This window comes from Symphodus melops (genome assembly GCF_947650265.1).
Source record: "Symphodus melops genome assembly, chromosome: 11".
In the NCBI taxonomy this organism is placed as follows: domain Eukaryota; kingdom Metazoa; phylum Chordata; class Actinopteri; order Labriformes; family Labridae; genus Symphodus; species Symphodus melops.
Genome location: NC_136701.1, coordinates 23,877,583 through 23,898,865, shown reverse-complemented (window position 1 = coordinate 23,898,865; position 21,283 = coordinate 23,877,583). Strand labels below are relative to the sequence as shown.

Genomic DNA, 21,283 nt, shown 5'->3' with positions numbered 1-21,283 from the left:
CCTGCTCACTAATTATATCTTATCTCATTATGACAGGCTGACATGCAGGAGTTTTTCTAACTGAACATATAGAGGATCCAGATCTGTCTCCATTATCACAGCTGTGTAAAAGTGTGTGTCCGGTGTTTTTCATATTAGATATAAACATGTTAGTTTTGAATACATTGCATCTGGTCTGACACATTTTTCTCCAGTATAGGCCGATGAGAGAAGATACAGTACTCCACTCAGGTGTCACACAGCATGGAGACCATCCCGGTCTGATGGGAGGAGTCAGGGGGACTCCATGAGGTAAAACAGCGTGTAATAATAATGTCCAGGAAGTGGCGGGGAAGACGCAGTCTGCTATAAGACGCCATGACAAATAAACATGACCACGCCCTCCCATCAGGGGAGTGTCAGGGGTCGAATGATGCTCAGAGAATAAAAAAATGAATCTTTCCCAAAGACTTATTCGCTCCATGAATAACCAGAATGAAAATGCACTGAAGTTTTTTTTTTTTTTTTTTAGCTTGCTCATAGAGCACACTCTTTTGGTTTTTTTGTCATGTGGACAATTTTCACACACACAACCTCTGCATGGTGATTTTACTTGACAACAGGCCTGAAAAGGCTTCCTTCGCTTTTCTAAAACTTTTCAGGCTGCAGGGGGGTTTGTGTTTTTTGTTCCAGGATGGTCACTGGGCAAAGTTGGGCCCTCTGAGTCATCCTCACAGTTTCCATGTAAATGAAACACTATGGTGACAGTGTGTTTTCAGATACAGATTTCTGCATAGCCGACCAAGCAGAGCTAAGAACAGACGCTCCGATCTTAACCTTGTTTAACCTGGATGTTGTGCCTGTCAGCTTGTGCTGCTGATTCAGGAACAGAAAGAAGTGCACTGAATGTAAAAAGACAGCAACTCACTCTGTAAGTATTTCTTTAATTTCAGATCCCCATGTGTTGTATGTTTAAACATTTGATTTCTTTCAGAAAAAGGCTACTGAATCAATAATAGCACAACTTTGGCATTTTTCCTCCTACAGTTTGGCTTTTATTGAGGAGATGAGAACTGCTTTTATGACTTCCAGCAGCCATAAGATCTTCAATTAATGACATGCAGTAGTTTGTCATTGCTGGTTAGCTGTGTATTTAAAAGTTCACCTGATGTGATTCTTAAAACATCAAAAGATCATGTTACAGTGTCAGATGTTTTCTACTTCTGTGGTTAAGTACAGACATGTTTTTTAGACGTGTGCTCTGCCAAAGCAGAAACCTCTGATGTTGAATAATGAAGCCAAAAGTGTAAAAATGTTCATTCTTCATGTGTCCACTTGAGGTTGGCTCCAGGAGCTCCTTACATACACAACCCATTCAAAAAAGCAGAAATTAAAACAAATACAGCCTGGTACAAGAACAACATAGGTCTGATTAGTTGTTGTCATCGTGGACACAAACTGTACAGGGGGTTAATTTTATTTGTAATCTGATTTGATTTGATGAATGACATTGGCATCATTCACAACAAAGTGCGAGTTGACCTGACCTGACAGGTGGGCCAAATGTGATGTGTTTTTTTTTCAGGAGGCTTAAAACCCGCCCCCGCTCTCAGCCTGTCGTTAGGTTGACTCAAAGTTAGGCAGCTGTTTGTGGTTGTGCGCTTCTGACTGCATGGAGAAATCTTACGCCAATGAGGTGCGTCTGATCCAACCTTCCCAACAGGGTCCTGAGTCTCTAATGAGACTCTTCTCCTCTGTTGCCCCCCAGTGGCACGAACTACCAAACTCCATTCGATCCACAGAGTCTGGTTTGGTTTGGATGCTGATTAGAAGTCGATGTCGTGTTTTGCCCCCTGGTAACTTCCTGTCAGCATCGGACGTTAAGCTTTGTTTGTTTGCACTTCCTGACGTTGTTTCCTCCTCTCCACATCCTTGCTTGTGTCGTCCCTGCTCTCTGATTAAAGCGTCTGCTGAGTGAATTAGTAGAATTGTAGAATAATCGTCCTCAGCTCATTCCTCACTGCGTCCTACTGCATTCTCACGTCATCTCACTCGGACTGTCTTCAGAAAAAAAATACTAAAGTGCAGGCAGGAGTAAGTCTGGTTAAAGTCTGAGGACGGCTGTTTGCATTGACACATACAGCTCAGGCCTGAACGTGTGAACACCATTTGATTGATTCATATTCTGGTCCATTTCTAATAAACCACTGTTGATAGTCCTTAACAGGCTAAATTCACTGTCACTGCTCGCACACACTCTGAGCTTTTAATGTGTGTGTGCATTATACAGAGACGATACGGTATGTACTTCCTGATCAATGTCTCCTGCATGAGCAGCAGGGAGGGGGTGAGCCATAAAACACACTTATACAGTTGTGTGGAAAGCATTTATAACCTTTCAAAATCAACACAAGCAATGTCTCCCTGGCCAAAATGTGATGATGTACTACTGTGCAAACACACAAACGCAAACACACCCTCAAGTATAGATGGGAGGACTCGAGATCGTGGGGTCACGTTGGTGCGATAAAAGGGTCATAAGGAAGAGATGTCTGAGAAAATCATCAGGTCTCACAGAGCGGGAGATCATTTTTGGCAGCCTGGCGAGGTGAGTACCGCACCTTCTTCCCAAAAATCCTCACATATCTGTTCGAAAAAATCCAAACTTTTATAGAAAGAGAGGAAAGCAGCACAGATTTATACATGCAGTAAACACGTGTAGCTTTATGATGTGATGGAAAACTGAAAAAAAAAAGTTTTTAAGGGATGTTTTTTTAGTGTCAGTGTTAAAATTCGCTCTCTATATATATTATAATATATTATAATATTTTTATATATTTGACAAATGACAAATAATTTTGGGAGTAAAATCTTTTGATCAGTTATCAAAGTGTTGTCTTTGTGTTATTGATCACGGACAGTTACAAAGATCACAGGATCACCACACGGCTCCAGATATGAACTCCATGTTTGTCTCTTCATGACCAGTTTTTTTCTCCTTAAATCTGTGTCTGTATCATCGACTGAAGTAATTGGATGCTGTGTTTGGAGGTCACATGGGTTGTTGTCTCTTCATCGAGAGAAAAATGGGAATTTAAGGGGACTTAAGTTTCTTTTAAGTCTTATTCTTTAAGCAAGACAGTGTAGCGAGTTTGCATGTTGTTCCAGTTTCTTCATGGCTACTGTAGCTCGTTAGCTTAGCTCGTTAGCTTAACTGGTGACTCAATAATGCCTGTATGTGAATGTGAGCAGGGGCGCTTCTAGGGTCTGTTGGGGCCTGACAGGCAAACATTCATTGGGGGCCCCTCCAACCAGCATCTATTATTATTTTCACAGCAATAATGCACGCCACACTCAGCAGGACATTGAGAGTGAGTGCTGTCAGGTGGGGCCCCATGAGGGAGGTTTCCTACTGTCATTGCAAAATTTGCACATTTTGAGGCAATGCTGTGATTTAGAGTTTGTCAGCCGTTGGGGGGCCCGGGGCCCCGGGCAGTGAGTGTGAGCATGGATGTGTCAGCCCTGTGATTTACTGGGGACCAGTCAAGGGTGTAACCCTGCCTCTCCCCGCCCAATGACAGCTGGGATCGTATCTAGGCCCCCCGCACGCGACCTCTCCTGAGATGAGCAGCACAGATAAAGGATGGATGTATGAAAGACAATGAACAAAAGAGAATAAGTGAAGTAACACAGCTGTAGTGTTTTCAGGAGATGGAGAAAATAAATTTCCTGTGTGCGAGCCTGAAGAGTCAGATATGAGATTATTCTAAAAGATAGGACACATATAACATGTGACGTTAACTCCTCCTGTATATGGTGTTTCTCTCTTTGTTTCCAGACAGCATCTTTTTAAGTCACTGAATTATTCCCCGCGTTTCCAACTCCAAGATGATGCATTTCATTCTTCCTGCACTTACTCTTTGCCTTCTTGGCACAGGTAAGAAAAATGTCCGACTGAAGAAATCAAACTTCTAAATAAAGATCCTTGAACTTAAATCTGCATGTTGTCACTATCAGCTTGTTAAATCAATCATTTACAAACTCTTCATAGATCAGTTATAAGTCATTAATATGAGGAGTTATAAAATAAGACTTTTATTCTTAAAATACATTTCCAGATGTTTCCTTTCTTTCTGATAACAGATATAAATGTTACTGAGTTTTCATTAAATCTTTTTGGCTATTTTGCTCCAGATTTATTAAGAAGGTGAAAAGTCAAACAAATGTAATTAATACAACCAATATTAAATAATGCTATTTAATTATGTCTAAAACATTAATAGCACAATATACCTCAGTTATTGGATATCACATCCTGATTTGTGTGCTGTAAAACAGGAGGAGGAAATAAACAGAGGGTGTGGAGGATGAGGGACATCCCCTTTAATTATCTTTGACTTTTCAGTGTCATCATGATTTAAGATTAAACTTTATTATTACTATTAACATTTACAAGGCCTCAAATGGTAGATCTTCATTTTTCAGATCAGTCTAATAAACACGAGACCGTCCACCACACGCTTAAAGATGTAAATGATGTCGTCTCTTTGAACACGACTGAAATAAGTGACAAGTTTATTGACTCTGAGTTCCATTTTTCACGACTTAACTCGCTTGTTTTTGTCTAGAAAAAAAAATGCTACTTAGGCGAAGACGTAAAGAAGTTGTCTTGAAAAGTCGTGCAGCAAATTCTAATGCAGTGGTTCTGAAACGGTCCGACCTTCAGTGCGATCATACACTGTAAACGTTATTGGACGAAGACCACCACGTCTAAAAATGGCAACCAAATTTTGGAATTTATTTCTACAAATCAAATTCATTCAGTGAGTTGTGTTGTTTGTACAAAACTTGACAGAACAAATGAACCAATTGTTCAATAAGCGCTTCATAGACTTTTTGACACGTGACTCATTTAAAACCCACTTTTGGGTCCCGACCCACCAGTTCAGAACCAACGACCCAATGGTTAGTGACTGAAACCTCTGTTTGTCAAAGAGGTCGGGCATAATGTGGAAATATTTGATGATGCTTTAAGTTTATCTTTATTATATTCAACCGTTGACCCCAGTTAAAATATGTCGTTCTTAAACTTTGTGTTTGCTTTCTCTAAATTGGATCATCGTAATCTAATGATTATTAACTACAAGACTTGAGCAAGCCCTTTATTTTAAGATAAAAAAAAGTACAATTCGACCTTTTATTGATGTAACGTGACCCGAGTGAAAGTTCAAATCTGTGGCGGAGCTTCAACTCCGAGACGATTTCAGCTCTTGAGCATCGTTACAACCTTAATTTGTTGAATATTTAACCGAGACGTTTTTTTGTTTTAAAGTTGAATTTTCAACAGCAAAACGAGCTCAAACTCAAACTCCAACACTTTTTTAAGGTAGTGAAAGTAGTTGTGGATCTTTACAACCTGGATCTACATGTTTTTTTAAAAAAGTTGCATTTTAATCCGTCTCAAACTTTACTCCTGTTTTTTTTTTGCCTTTTCCAACAAAGTGGTATTCACGAAAAACGTCACAGAGCCATCAACCAACTCAACCGAATTACCAGCGAACGTCACCTCCTTTGTCCCCACCACGGCCTCACCTGGACTCAATGTCACAACATTCAAGACTACTGCAAGTACAGTTGCTGTTTCTTCTCCAACCACAACAAAGGAAACCTCTTCGACCAACAGCACCGAGCCCGATCCCACCGTGGGAGCAGCAGAAGGACTTTCAGACGGCGCCATAGCTGGCATCGCCATCGGATCGATCGCAGGAGTGGCCGCTGTCGGTGGGTATAAAACTAGCACGTGCTAACTTCTGCTTCCTCCTCACAAGTTTTTCTTCTGGTACTCATTTACAAAAACACAATGTGTGTTTCAGATAAGACTTACAAAGGATGATTATTGACTTACGCCACTTCTTCCTGATGAATGTCTTCATTCATTCATTCTTGAATTTCCCTCAGGATCAATAAAGTATCTATCTATCTATCTCTCTCTCTCTCTCTCTCTCTCTCTCTCTCTCTCTCTATCTATCTATTCTTACCAAACAAAGTTACTTTGTAGGAGCGTTGGGCGTGCATGATTTCACATTCCTGCAAAGCCTCGGCGCTCATAACAGAGAATAAATGTAGACATTTCCAATTCAAAAACTACAATTGTCATGATTAGAAAATATATATCGATACCGCAATATATATCGTCATCCTGACTCGCGTGACACAGTCATTAACTTGCTGATGTTCTGCAGATGGAACTGAAGTGAGGATGCTGAAGGGTTAAAAACGTTGCCCTGTTGTTTTTTTCAGGTGGCGGTGTCTTTGGCGCTCTGAAGTTCACTGGGAGGCTTTGAGACCAGTTAGGACACACGCACGGATAACAATGGTTTTTTTTATTACAACGGGAAACTTTCACCATCTTCAACGAATCAGATTTCATCCTGAATGCAACAACAAAAAAATCACCTTTTGTCACCTTAAATTAAATAGAGAGAAATGTTTGATGTGATATTATGAGACGATAAAAAGACAGAAAGTCTGTGTGATTGCTGGGTGATTATGGTTTTATACACGGCTTTAGTTTGAGGAATATTCGTGAATGGATGAATATTATTTTGTGTGAAATATTAAAATATTTCCATGCTTTGTTCTGTTTTGTTTATAGACATTAATTCCAACAGCTTTTGGTTAAATAACTTGATTTTCCTCGACGTCCTTCTCGTCTGATAACTGCTGTGTTTGGATTTTAATAGTTAAGAGGATCCAGTGAATAATCATGTGATGCAGTGATATGTGCGTTTCATGCATGTGGAGCGCCATTTTTTTCCCTGCCTTTTTCAGTAAAATCATTTTTGTAATTATTTATTCTTAAAATTAACATTACTCATCGGTCTGATATTTGATGACGTCTTCTTGTCACTTTGTTTTTGAATCTGTTTGAAATGCCTCGATACGTTAAAAATAAATAAAACTATTTTAATTGTTTCTAACTCCTGTAAGTTACTGTCACATTTCCATATTCATAAGAAGAGCTTATGGGTGCTGCAAAGACAGCGAGAGCTGCGTCTTTGTGCGGGCTGACCGGGACTGTGTGTGTGTGTGTGTGTGTGTGTGTGTGTGTGTGTGTATTTGGTTGGATGTTTGCTTTGAGAAAGTTTTGTATTTATCATATAGATTTTATGAAAAATGTATTAAAAAAAATAGGCCCACTGAACCCTAAAGGTCGTGGTAAGTGAACAGAGGGTAATGGTTCTTCAAGTGGGCAGGCGAGGTTCGAACCCCCCCCGCCAGGTTCCTTACTGTAAAGCTTGAACTACCTGTGTGAAGTCCAGGCCTCGGTTATATAACTGCTGCCATGTTGACTTGAGCTGTTTGTTCATTTTACGAGTTAATGATGTTCTTGTATAATATGTGCACAAGTCTCCAGATTAGAGTCTAAAATCAATGTTTGTGGTTCACGACGAAGAAACTTCCCTTCTAATTATCGAGCAGCTTCGTCTCCATGTTTGTGTCGAAGGCCAAAGTGAATCCTGAACAGCAGAATTGATAGTTTGACACAAATGTCATCTGTGATGTGATCACAGGATGTAAACATGTTCATTTATGTAGTTAAGTTAGGTTGAGCTGTTTTTGGCTCTACCTTTTCAGGAGGTCGCTGCTTGAACACCTGTGTGAGGCTGCAAGGGACCAAATTAAAGGTCCCACATTCTTCTTTTTCTGGTTTTAGATGCTCTGTAGTGTGAATCCCAGGTGTCTCGTGCATGTTTAGTGACAGCTATGTGCAAAAAATTCAAAGTCTGCAGAAACGCGGCCTCTCTTATCTCCTCCTGTTAGCTGTAGCTGGGTTTGTGACACCTTAATACACACATGAACAAAGTCAGAGTGGGGCTGCTACACGCTGCACAAGGAGTACACCAGAGCGGTCAGGGGTTTGGTGCCTTGCTCAAGTAGTACTCGGGCAGTGCCCTGGCACCTCTCTCTGAACCTGCAACCCTTTCGGTTCCCATCCCAAGTCTCTACAGACCGAGCTACTGCCGCAGTCGTGATTAAAAAAAAAAAAGAAGGTATTATTTAAAAAGTATATATAAGAGACTCGTACCTCAACATCTATGAGAAATAAAAAACCTGATTTGAATCCCTTTTCTTAAAGGGAGCTCACTAACCTGTCACAGTGGCACGTTGTCGTGGACTTTCAGCCATCATTAGGCCTTCACAGATTTATAGTACGGTCATTAGCTGTGGAAGTATCAACACAGGGAGTGCTCGTCAGCAACACGGCTCCCATGCAGTCAAATTACTGTTAATACCCTGAGCTGTGTGATCAGCCCATATGGTGTTCATGGGAGCCAGAGGGACTGTGTGTGTGTGTGTGTGTGTGTGTGTGTGTGTGTGTGTGTGTGTGTGTGTACATGTTGGGGGAGGGGAGGGTTGTCCGATCTGTTTGTATCTCAAAGAATAAAATAAAAGGTGAGTGTCTTGGGTTTAAAACGTTTCACTGTAACTTGATATTTTTTTTTTTTTTAAAAACACACCCCACCCCACACACGCACACACCTACACACACACACACACCTGGCATTAACAAAACTCAGTGGGTCAGTGACAGAAAATATCAAGGAGTTTCCTTCATTTCTTATTCAAGTAATTCAACTCAACATATAAACTCCAAAAGAGAAACATCATGACCTCACTGTGCACAGCCCCCTCTGGTGGTCGCAGTGTGAAACTACAACTCCGTCACCACGTGGTCTTGTATAAATGTGGGTCAAAGGTGTTTCTGACATAATCCAAGGCGACTGTAATCGGCTCGTTTATCCTGGAAGTTCACGGCAGGCGGTGCACACTCACTGACCTCCGCCCGGGCCGTTTCTGCAGAGGAAATTCCTTCACGTAATACTGGAATTAATCAACATGACACACATTTAACTTTGGATGAATTAATGACACAGTGAGAATGACAGGTCAAAGCACGTTATGGCTTGATTTTTATCCCCGAGTTACGGTCACAACCTTCCCGTGACGTGCACGCTGCACACAAGGAGGAGTTTTCTTTGAACTTCAAGGTCGGGGTCTTGTCTCGATCTAGTCCTGCCTTGGTCTTCTTGACCCCTAAAAGTCTTGGTCCTGTCTCGCCCCGACCGCTCGGTGGAAACGGGGCTTTTGGTCTTGGTCTATGAGCACTGAAGGTCTCAGTTAGGCCTGCTACATGAGCCATAAAACAAACGCACATGACGCAGAGTAAGCTAACATGGATGTTTATTCATTTATAGACTCTAAACTGACTAAAGAGGCAAAGTCAGCAACATTATTGCTGGAAGAAGTTTAGCATCAGGAGAGCGTTTGTACACAGCTGCTTTGGTTTGTCTGGCGTTAAAACACAGTACACGTACATTCACTGTGCTGTCCATAAATACTGTACAAAAATAAACACCACAGACTCTCTCTCTCTCTCTCTCCACTGCTGGACTCCCACTGTTCAAAGAGGAAATCATAAGGCCTTGTTATCTGACATCTACGGTTCCCCTGGAGGCTGCATGTTAATCAGAATAAGTTACACTTTGTATATGCGGCTCCTTTGTGTCCACACATAACACAGGTCCACGTGAAAAGTACAATAATAAAATAAATAACAGGATATAGATTCAGGCTTGGATGTAAAATGATTTTTTTTTTTTTTTTAAGTACAAAATTTTTACCTAAAATCACAATTTTGCTCATCTAAAGAGGCTTTTCTAAAACATTGATTGATTTCTTTACTTGAATCTTTTTTTATGTTCACAATTAAATCATCCGTTGTTCAGTGTCCTCTCAGTTCACCCGAGTGCAGATGTGCTCCGTCCCCTCAAAACGCACACGCACGCCAAGAGGAAGGTCGGAGCGAGATGTCTTTGTGCCGCACACTCAACGTCAGTCTGTACTGGCAGTACTTTAATTCACCACTAGGTGGAGCGCCCTCTCTTTCTCTCACAGCAGGCAGTGTCTCCACTCCATCTTGTTTTTTTTTATGTTGTTTTTTTATTAGAGGCCCCAGTTTGGATCAGCTGATCAGTCCTGCGCAGCGTCTACAGTCGACACGTCTGGTATTTGCTGAGTGAGGCGGGGGTCAGCTCGTAGAAGAGGACGTAGGCGTTGCTGCTGCGGACCTGGCTGGACGACACCGGGCTCACCCTGCGCACATCAAAGACTGGATCATTACACTGAATATCTTAGAGTCAGACCATGAACACATTAATTATGAACTCTCTCTCTCTATATATATACATATATATATATATATATATATATATATATATATAACCATAGCAACACCTGCGTGCACTCAGCTCAGCTCTCTGACAGTCTGACAACACTGCGAGTTCGGTAATGTGATTTAGGGTTTACGTGACCCTAGACGCTCCTTTGTTCCATCAGCAGTCCAGTTTCTAAATGAGCCGTCGGCTTTGTTGTCAGTAGAAACTTTTATTTGGACTGCTGGTCTTTGCGTCTCTCATCTCTTTTACTCGGTTGCAAACCAATGAAGACTTTCCAGTCCACTCCAATGTGAGTACATACCTGGAGTCGTTGTAGCTGTACCACTCCCCCAGCACCTGGTTCCTGCAGTACGCCGTGTAATGACCTCCCAAGGCGTTCCCCGAGTGGTTGGACACGGCGTACAGGTTGTACACGGGACGCTCTGTGAGGACAGACAGACACCGACTGTCAGCACGTGCTCATCCAACCCACATGACCTTGAACAGAAAGTGGACGAATCCTCCTCCTCCTCCTCATCGCCTCGTGGAAGTACTCACCGCTGCTCTCCGAGGAGAACTCCCGCAGGTCGAGCTCTTTCAGAGGGAAGTTGACGTAAGTGGACAGCTTGCTGGTTCGATTGTTCGAGTCTGAGAAACGTTTCAAATCTGAGAGGAGGAGCGAGTCAAGGAGCAGACACCAGGGATCGTTCTGTTCTTCTTCTCTGCACAACTCCAGAGAGAAAAATCGGATTTTTTACGTCACCGTCTTTTTCATAAATCCACTTCTGACTTAGATAAACAGACGAGCTCGTTTATACTCCGTGACACCTGAACCACCTCACAGTGCTGCTTCATCTCCATACATCAAGCTGCAGCGAAACTGGCCAAAATCCCAGCATGCACCGAGCTCATCAACCTGCAGCCGCCACGTTGGCGTTCTTTCACAGTTTCCTGTTGCCAGGTGAATGTAGTAAATCCAAATGTTCCCTGTCTTTGTTCTGCTTCGTCTTGGCTTCCTCCGACTCCAGAGGAAAAAAGACGCAGCTCTGGGAGAAACTTCTGCATATGCTGCTTGTTAACCGTGCAGGACAGGTCGTATATCTCTGAAGCGAGAGCAGCTGCTACGAAGGCTGCAGGACCAACCTCTCAGATCTATAAGAGCAGTATGGATTAGCCTAGCTTGAAGCATTGCTAATAATTTCTGATCTTTAAAGTCGACATGGTGTCCTTGTTCTTACTGGTATCTGACACATCAATATTAAGCGTATGTTTCTAGCTTGACGCTTGCAGCACAAAGTCTTAATCAAACACGTTCAAGGTCGAGGGGAAAGGATACGAAGCACGAGGATCTGAGGGAACTTCTGGATGCTGAATCTTTTGGTGCATTTCCTCCTAGTTTTGCATCTGTTGCATGTCTGCAGGAAGGAGAAGACAAAGGAATAAGATTCTGCTGCTGCTGCTTTGCCCTCAGCTCGCGTGTTCAAGGTCAGAGTCAGTTCAAAGGTTATGCAAAAGGCTTCTTACGGGTCTCTCCTCTCCGTCCAGCACGTCCTCTTTGGTGAAGAGTCTCAGGCAGTCTTTGAGAGTCACTTCGCTGGAGCTCTTCTGCACAGACACGGAGCAGACGTTTAAAAACACACACAAACAAACAAACAAACAGCCAACACAGACAGAGAGGCGGTGAGAACACGCTCAGACAAAGCGTCAGTGCGTTTGAGCTCACCTGTGCGACAGGTATGGACAAGTCCCAGAACGGATCAAAGACGGTGGAGCGGAAGCCGCAGACGGTGCAGGTCACGGAGCTTTTCAACTGGCCGACGAATAAATCTGACGGGAAGAGACGGAGACTGACGTTAATACAAGAGCATCAAGAAGAATGCTCTCACATGACTCAAGGGTTCATGTCTTACCTACAACTTTACTGTCCTCTCTCTCCAGGTACATGTTCCACATCCACTTGCCTTTTTCCTCATCACTGCAAAAAAAAAAAAAAAAAAAAAAAAATAGTTTCAAACAAACTTTGTGGTAAGAAATGAAATCGTGTTTTTTCAAGACAAACGTCGTCATTTAGATTTAGATATGTAGTTTTGATCCCGTCGTTCATGAAGTTGAAAAACATTTTAAAAATTGATTTTATGTAATCAAAGTGTTTGTTGTCGAGGCGGCCGGTTGTGATGAGTGACTCATTGGGATCAGAGGTGAGATTCGGAGGTGCGAGGGGTTTAAGTGCAGACTTACGAAAGGTGGTCAAAGTCCTCGACGGACACCTTAGGGCGGACCGTCACTCTGTTCACCTCGTTATGGAGGCCGTCCAATAGGAAGCGGAGAAACTCCTGGGCGTCCTGCTGACTGAGGGGTGGAGAGACTTTGAGTCAAAGTTTGACGTGTGAAAGAGTTTCACTTTGATGACTGAGAAAAGAGAAGAAAAAAAAAAAAAGGTGGAGGACAGACTCACTTGCAGCCCACAAATTTGGGAGCGTATCTCTGGATCTGACTCCTGAAGTCCGACGGACTGATGGCCTCGTTGTTCACCGACGTCCACAGACTCTGAGTCAGCTTTGCAAACTCTGAAAGGAGAAAAAGAGAAACGATTATGTGCAATGAGAATAAAGATCAATATATTTGCAACATGTGCAAACGCGATTCAACATGAAAACAAAATATTCTAGGAGTTCTTACTGCTGACGCATATTTAAACAACATTTACATTTTTTAAAAACTTTTTTTTTGTAAATCCTCGGACGTGGTTTCCTGCTTCTGAACAAGACGTCACGAGAACTTCACGAAAGCGAGAGAGAGAGAGAGAGAGAGAGAGAGAGAGCTGCCTTAATTTTTTAAAAACGTTTTTTTTTTAATCCTTTTCTACTTGAAGTCGATTCAAACTGAAGTTTAGAAATCGGTTGTCGTGACAACCTCAGCTGGGAGGAAGTTCATCTGAAACCTGTGTGAACACGCTGTGCAAACACTCCCTCTAAACAGGGCGTGTGACGCACTGATTCACTTCAGCTGAACGTTTTCGATTGTGCTCGTGATTGCAGCAGTAGGGTGGGATTAGTTTACAAAGCAGGAAGCCAGGCCCGCTGTGCTGTCAGAGCTCCCGTAGTGAATCAGCGCAACGCAGCATTTTGTAGGCTACGCCTAAACAATGTTGCACAATGCGTGACCTACTGCCGCGCCGTAAAGCGACTCAACTTTGACAAAAAGCTCCTCGCACAGGTCGATGATGTTTCCCGTCTCGTCTTACCTTCCATGAGCGCGGCGTTCGTCCTGCTGTTGTTGTTGAGGTCTGTGCGGTGGATGTTCCTCAGGCAGTAATCTCTCAGCTCGGGCGTGTTACTCAGACACTGAAGGATGGAGTTCATGAAACACTGGAAACAGCAACACATGACATGAATGTGGTTAAAAGGTTTCTCAGGTGACAGCAGCTCTGAACGTTGTGATTGGAAGAGAGAAGACTCACTGTGTTGCCCAGGTTCCTCAGTCCCACCAGGCCCTGAGGACTCTTGTTCTGGTGGGAAAAGAAAGAAAGGAGGGTTTAGGTTGTTGTGCATTCATTGGGAGACTGTGTCGTCCCCTCAACCACTGCCGTCCTCTTTATTTAGTTTGGTCAGGATAAACACAAAACGCACTGCGTTCAAATATCCTGCAGATTTTTTTTTTTCTTTTCTCGTCCCCTCAAACACGACCGTCCTCTTTATTTAGTTTGGTCCACATTTCTTTCTAATTTTTTTGGTACCCTTTTGTTGGGGGGCCAAGCGTACCAATCCGACCCAAAAGGTTGGAGCGAGACACACTGCAGTTCACTGATTGGTCGAAAGGTTCTTCACTTCCTGTGCGACAGCAGTAAGAAAGGATAAACACAAAACGCACTGCGTTCAAATATCCTGCAGATTTGAAACAAATCATTTTAAGTCTTTTTTTTTTTTTTTGACCTTCCTAAGATTTATTGACCTTCGTTTACATGTGTCACGTTCTTCTTCTTTGTTGGATTTATTAGCTTTTTATCGTCTGTGGAAACAGAAGCAGGAGATCAGAGTTTATCAGACCGCTTGGAGGAAACGGAGCCTTAAAGATGATTTTCTTTCGTTTTCTCACAGTTATGTTCCTGCACATTCCTTTATGAGATGATGCCGGAGCCCGGATGACCTTGAGTCGGCGTTCCCATATTTAAATCTCTGCCCTGAAGTGCGTTTGCTTGTCTTATATTCAAAGCAGATCTTAATTAGTCGTGACGATCCTCCTGTCAGTCACTTCGTTTCCTCCAGACCAACATGAGGAGATGTACTCATGCTAAGAAGACGCACGTGTTCATATGAATTCCACTGCAGCAGCCTGAGGTTACTAGCGTGCTGGATGTCCAACAGACCCGCGTGCACACGGTCTCAGTATGAGGAAACGACAGCGTGACAGCAGCCCCGCTACATTCCTCCGTGTGGCTTTCACTCCGCGCATACCATCTGACTGTCACATTGTTGGCAGCACTGTGCTCAGGGTGTCGGCCTCTGTTTAGCACATGCTTTAATGAAACACCAGTGTGTGTCCTGACCTCCGTCTGCGCCCGCGACCACGTGACATCACGGCAGCATGTGATGCAGGACGAGGTTGCTCGACCGACGAGCCGAAGAACGGCACGCTGTTTGAGTCTGTTTGCGTTTAGTGTTTGACATCGGGCCGGGAGCAGACAGCCGACTCTCCGACACATCCGGAGCCTCGGGCGCTTTGTTGTTAATCATCTGTAAGTTACAAACTGAAGCACATGCTGAAGGCCAGCCAGCATGTGCTGATAGCAGCGTTTCACATTAATCTGCTGATGCTGGATGAATAATTCCAGAGCGGTCACAAAACATTTTTATCAGTGAGAGATTAAACCAACTCGACTGTTTGTGAGGCCATGTGAACATCTTCAATACGCTCTGATATTCATCTCCAATATTTAATGATTGAAAGCGCCAAAAAGTTCTGAAGCTTTAAAAAAACAAAAACAAAGAGAGCGAGAGAGCAGCACATTCGCAGGTCGGCACACACGGGCGTTTGGCGTCTCATAAAGATGCTAACGCTCATCTGCATTTAGTTTTTTTTTAAACATTGTTCACTTTTTAAAGCAGTTAGAACTTCTTTTATCAAGTCTTTAAGTCCACATGCTTCTGAGTTATAGTCGTAATAAATCACAGCGTTCGAGGGTCACTTATCTTTTATCTTGAAGCTATTATTGCAAAGTGCTGGAGTATAAAAGTACGATAGTGTTGTGTAATTTAAAATGCAACGATAGCGGCGGGTGATTCATAGTGATACTGACGAAGATGTGAAAATGCAGATTTGATCTTTTTAACGGTTGAAACGTTTGATTTTCTCGACACGGTCGTGTGAGTGAAGTCGATCTTTTTATTCGACATGTTAAAAAAAAGTTTTGTGTTGTTTTTCTTCATTTTTAAATGGAGTTTGATGGAGGTGTTGAGTTTGGCTTGGGTTCAGCTTTGGTTTTATTCTGACCTTCAGTCACTTCTTAGGAACAACTTTACAAATGCTCCAGGTGGCGCCGATAGCGCAGCGGCAGCGCGCGCGCACCATGTTGCGAGGCTTTGCTCCTCGCGCGGGCGGCCCGGGTTCGTGTCCGGCCTGTGGCCACTTTCCCGCATGTCTCTCCCCCTGTTTCCGACTCTATCCACTGTCCTATCAATAAAAAGGCATAAAGGCCAAAAAAAACCAAAAACAAACAAATGCTCTGAAGACATTTCAGTGTTGACGTTTAAAACAAAGGATGAAGAAAAAAAGAAAAAAAAAAAGAAGAAGTGGAGGAAAATTTAAGACATCGGTATAAATAATCCGGGTCCCGGCACTCGTGATTGTAAAAGTCATTGAGCTGCAAACATTAAAATATCACGTGTAATAATGTTGTCTGTCTTCTTCACAAAGTAGGAATAAAGTTTATTCTTTACTCTTCTCCATCGTCTTTGAACGCCACGCTGGATCATTTCCAGGAGCGATGGCGTAACGGAGTGTTTACAGGTGACATACTTGTGACCTGCTGAAGTCACGGTGTAACACGATGACACGCAGCGAGTCGGCCCCGTCACGCTTCAAAGCCTGCGCTGACGCCTGAGGAATAACATACAGCACGTATATGCACACAGAGTGAGCAGCTCCACCTGCACTTCACGTACGCCTGTTGTTGTTTCAGTGAACATGAGGACATTAGCATATTAGCACATTAGCATATCCTCATGTTGACTTTGACTGAGTCTTAGTGGAGAGGTTTGGGCCTCGTGCTAACTCAGCATGTTGTTCCTACTATGAACAAATTCATCTTTGATTTTTTACTAGCAGCTAGCTTCTCGGCTGAATGATCTCATGTCTTCCCCTTCTTGTCTGCAGTGTTTGAAGGTGACCATATGGTGCTGCACTGCTGTGAATACTGACCAGCGTGTGCAAGGCACGCTCAGCAGGCGGCTTGTGATTTCAAAAGGCCCGTCCAAAAAAAAAAAAAGCTCAGCATTGGTGGTGATGCGTTCAAGTGATCTCCGTGCTCCGATACGAGAAGGCTCTCTCCACAGGTTGGCATGACATCAGAGAAGCCGGAGAACTGAACGTCCTGGATCAGCTATGCATGCCTGGTCAAGGCCGTGTAACGTGACCAAGGGGAAGCAATACTCCTGCGTGCACACGCTGCCAGACGAGACGTGCCGCTCCCTTTCCTTCACAGTATCAAACATGAATCTCTGCCACAAGAGCTGCAGGGCCATAAAACCAGGCTGGAGAAAAATGTGTTTACCTTTCTCTAACTCGACAGCGGAGTAAGACAAACGATTCAAATATTCAAGATGTTTATCTTCTTTGTTTTCTCTTCATGACCTGGTTCATCTTTAGAACAGCAGCTTTGTATGCTTCACTTAAACCTGGGGGGGGGGCGCGACACCATCGCACATCGGTATCGGGTCTGATATTGATGGATCGACGGCTTCAATCCACTCTGAAGACGTTCAGACTGAACCGTGAGAAGAGTCGACATTTCGTCTCCATGACAACGTTCAAACGGCTCCTCCTACATGATCCAAAGTGCAGTTCTTCTTACACTTAACGGTATACAAGATTTACTTTGAAAAACCGGACACCTGTTGCTGCTTCCTGTTTGTGTTAGTTGTGGCATTATAAAAAAAAAAGATTGGTTCATCTCCACTTGAAACAAAGAACAACAGAGCATTTGGCTCACAGATTCAAATCGAGCTGAAACTCCCTGATATGAACGTTTGCACCATGTTACTGACTTTACTGCTTTTCTCCGTCTTACGGGACGTTAAATCAGAATCTATGAGGATGTCGGACGGAGAGTTGGACCAAACCAAGTTAGTTGATGGCATCACTACGAGCCTTTTGCAAATGCGAGGGACATTTTTGTTTGACCTTTTATTGATGTTAAACATTTCCTGACTCATCAAGATATTCAGACACATAAATCATTGGAAAACAAAATGTGTATACTGCAGATCTAAACTTTAAACTGTTGACTTTAGAAGGCCGGACTTTGTACACAGTGAATCCAAAACAGTCTTCTCCAGGTTTTGTGCCTGTTAAATAAACGTCTACGCTCGCCTCCTCTTCACTCGCTATTTGAGGAATTGTTGAGTCTCTTTTAATAGAACTATTAGAAGTCTAGACGTACACTTCATGTGAAGTGTTGTGACTTTCACTGACAGTTTTGATCGAGTAGATGTTAATCAAAAGGGAACGATCACAGTGGAATCCAGCTGCTAGCGAGCCACGCTAAAGCTAAAAGAAAAAGTTGCAGAGGGAATGAAAAAAAAAGCTACTTTAAAAAGCTCCTCAAGTACAAAGAGTTAGAACAACAGGTCAGTCTGTGTTCAGTGTAATCACAAGTATGCATACCATTTAGCTCCCAAATCCTCTGTGGAGTCTAAAAATATCCCTACAGTATTAACAAGGACAAAGAGTTCAAGTGTGGCCTTGGACTGAAGCCGGATAACTCTTTCACACTGACGTAAACACATCAAACCCGCACGGATGCAATTATGCGCAGCGGGGCTGTGGGCACCTGTGAGTTAACAAAATGTTCTGTGCAGAAGATAAGGTGACAGTCTGGACACATTCCTTATCAACAGAGCTTCGTCCTGTTACGTAACACACTCAGATTGTTGCTGTCATGCGGGTAAGGCAGGCAGGCAGGCGCTGTGCTTCAATCCCTGCCTCTGTGTTGCTGCTTTCTCTTAAGTGAGCTTGCAGCCCATTCCTCCACTTAGCAGGTTGATAAGGGCCTTAAGGTCCGATTTAGTCCTCCATAAAGCTTTCTGTGGCCGTCAAGGTGAAGTCAGAGTTGGATAAGATGTTTGAAGGACGCTTAAAGATTGCTCACAGTTTCACAGTTCCAGCTCACAAATTGTGTTTTCAAGCATAAACAAGACAAACATTTAACTTACTTTCAATATGTTTTCATCTTCTCTTTTCTCTTCTTACTGCCATTAAATTAAATGAGTTTTACTGTGATATCTGTGCAGGAATATTAAATCAGGCATACTTTTTTTTATGTGATTTCTAATCCTACACGAAGCTTGGTTGGACACTAAACAAATCAGGCTGTTTCGAATGCAAATCAGAAGAAAATGCATCCAGTACTGTCCCTTCTTCTCCTGTGACATAACAAACAAATTGTGTTTTTGTCCTTTAAGGAAAAATCATCTATACCTCGATTACATAATGTCTGTTTTTTTTTGGGGGGGGGGGGGGCAGTCCCCCTTATTAGGGCTGTGCCCCCCAATATAAAACTTACAGTGACGTCCCTGGTTGCAGAATCTGCGTATTAACTTTATAAAGTCTGGGAAAAATGCCCCCTTTTCTAAAACACAAAAAGTGAACATGACAGCAAGGATGTCAGGAAGGGGGGGGGGGCTTTGGGAAAGTTTAGACAGAAGGTGGGTGTAAGGTGGACTCACCTTGGCCTGGTTGATGATCAGACCCATGAACGTGGACACCAGCTTGGACCGGGATAAGGACGGGGGACTCTTCCGTCGCAGGTCGGGTTTGTCCAGGGGTAGATGCGCTGGCTGCTCCGGTGCTGTCACCGTGTATGAGTGTCGCAGAGTCGGCATAGTAGCGCTGTTGAATGTTAGACAGACGCGTCGCACAATGCAGCTGGACACAGTCAAAGAAGCTGGCTCTGTTGTCGGGGGGGGGGGGGGGCTGAAGTCCAGGGTCAGGGGGAAATCAATCGACAGTCGAGTCGCCTGCTTGTCCTGCTGTTGTCTCCTCTGTCTCGCACCTGTATGCAGTCTGTGTGTGAGTGTTGCAGGAGTAACACAGAGGTGGCGTGTGTCGGAGTTTTACTGCGTGCTGTAAACGCTCCCTCCCCAACCTGAGGAGACTGGCGATGTCTTCAAGTGCTGTCGGAAAGGTGAGACCTCAGTGTGACGACAGACAGCGCGCTATAACACAGAGTGTAAACAAACGAGTTGGTGGAAACTCGTCAAATAACAAACAGTGTTGTTTGTTAACAACAAAAAAAGTCAAGTCGAATACGAGCATTCAAAACCAAACCTCGAGGCTAAACACGTTTAAACACACACTCACTCTGCAGTCATTGGAGGCTGTTTGGGCTGCATCCAAACACCATTCATCACTATATGTAGCCCAATAAATTAACTGGACAAACAATTGCAAAATGTAAAGCCTACATTGAGTTTTTTACTTCCTAAGTTTACAACATGTTTCTGTTGTTTACACTCCCCAAGACCAAGTTTACAGGTTAGTGTTAAAAACCCTTTTCTTCGTACACTCTATGAATCACATGTGTAGGCCGAGTTATTCCCTCTTCTCTTTATAGCTAATTATCTAGTTCAATATATCTCTAGCTACAAGGATGGACAACAGACTCATAGATAATGTTTTTCTAAAAGCCTTAAACATGCTTTATGGTGTTCGTCAAGGATCCGTTTTATTGATATAATTTCATGTAAAAGGAAAGTGTGTAAGGTTTCAGTTCACTTGAATCTTCTGTCAGCATTTAAATGTTGATAATGAAACAGCAGAGAAATCACTGATATGTCATAAAGACTGTATTGATTTAATTTAAATTATTTACTTATCGTCATACAATACTTAATTAGGAAGAAGCCAGCCATTTGTGAACACATGACAATATAACAGTTTAAACTGTAAGCTTTGATCGTTGCTTTATCAGTGTGTGTGTCAGTGGTGACAGATTTTAAAGAAACGTAGAACCACAAAACGTCGGCAGAAAATAAAAGCTCCATCAGCCTCATTTCTTCCAGAAGCTCGGCCCTTTGGTGGAAAGACTTGCTGACCTTCACTCTGATCTTTAGACTGTGGTTTTGACTTGACACAGAAACAACTGCGAGATAAGGAGCCCGATTGCTGCCTTGTATAACTTTTTGCAGGTCCTTCAACCCACATTCACCATGATCTGTAACTGGGCGGATATGTGAGAATCACGTAAAGCATATTCTCAGGTTTCATTATCATCTACATGGTGTGTAATAAAGAGCGGTGACTCCTGCAGGTTGTGTAATGAACTATAAATATGAATCAAGGTCTCTGAGCCATTACATGGGTGTTACTGGTGATATTTTATCACTGTTAACAATACTCTATTTCCATGATATGCACTAGTATTTAAACTGTGTATTCACTTTGAATCAATCAATCTTTGAAGACCAGATGTCCACCAGAAATCAAATTTTTTTTTGCCAGTTCAAGCGGTAATATCTGTCTTATTAGAGGTGCTTACAGAAAGCTCAGATGGTCACCAATGATATATAATAAGGATCTCTTGAGACTGTGAAAAGTAACATCCGACTGTTTTACGACAGTTCATGAGTTTCTGCCAACTGGGACGTCAAATTTAACAACGTCGTATAGACATTACGTTTGTGTGTTATTGGCCTGTTTCATCATTACATCGTGGAGCAAAGTAATCACTGCTTGGACCACATTTCTTTAGAGTGTATAAAACACATCATTTAATGTAGCACACAGGAGTTTGACGTCATTCGAGTGGTTTGCAGGTGGACAAAGTGCACAAGTGTCACGCTGAATTCTTGGTTTGCATCCCAATTTTT

The 21,283-nt window shown here is 42.9% G+C and overlaps 1 protein-coding gene and 1 long non-coding RNA gene across 2 annotated transcripts; one reads left to right on the top strand and one right to left on the bottom strand.

Annotated features, from left to right (window-relative positions):
• Nucleotides 1-702: 702 nt before the first annotated feature.
• Nucleotides 703-6,959, top strand: LOC306832230. Its single transcript, XR_013780201.1, has 4 exons — nucleotides 703-910; nucleotides 3,818-3,916; nucleotides 5,482-5,760; nucleotides 6,280-6,959. It is a non-coding gene; the product is annotated as an uncharacterized lncRNA (long non-coding RNA).
• Nucleotides 6,960-9,208: 2,249 nt separating this feature from the next.
• On the bottom strand, nucleotides 9,209-19,429 carry LOC306832224 (ubiquitin carboxyl-terminal hydrolase 2-like). Its single transcript, XM_079356729.1, has 12 exons — nucleotides 19,142-19,429; nucleotides 13,660-13,707; nucleotides 13,444-13,567; nucleotides 12,655-12,766; nucleotides 12,438-12,548; nucleotides 12,110-12,174; nucleotides 11,923-12,026; nucleotides 11,724-11,804; nucleotides 11,536-11,614; nucleotides 10,758-10,865; nucleotides 10,522-10,642; nucleotides 9,209-10,137 (listed from the first exon to the last, which is right to left on the bottom strand). Exons 1-12 carry the CDS (start codon nucleotides 19,295-19,297, stop codon nucleotides 10,032-10,034), a joined length of 1,215 nt encoding a protein of 404 aa, XP_079212855.1. The 5' UTR covers nucleotides 19,298-19,429; the 3' UTR covers nucleotides 9,209-10,031.
• Between the last annotated feature and the right edge of the window lie 1,854 nt (nucleotides 19,430-21,283).

Coding starts and splice junctions, on each gene's coding strand:
- LOC306832224 (XM_079356729.1), bottom strand. CDS start 19,297: ATGCCGACTCTGCGACACTCATACACGGTGACAGCACCGGAGCAGCCA. Junction 12,549..12,654: donor CCCAAATTTGTGGGCTGCAA/GTGAGTCTGTCC, acceptor TCCACCCCTCAG/TCAGCAGGACGCCCAGGAGT. Junction 12,027..12,109: donor AGAGGACAGTAAAGTTGTAG/GTAAGACATGAA, acceptor TCTTCCCGTCAG/ATTTATTCGTCGGCCAGTTG.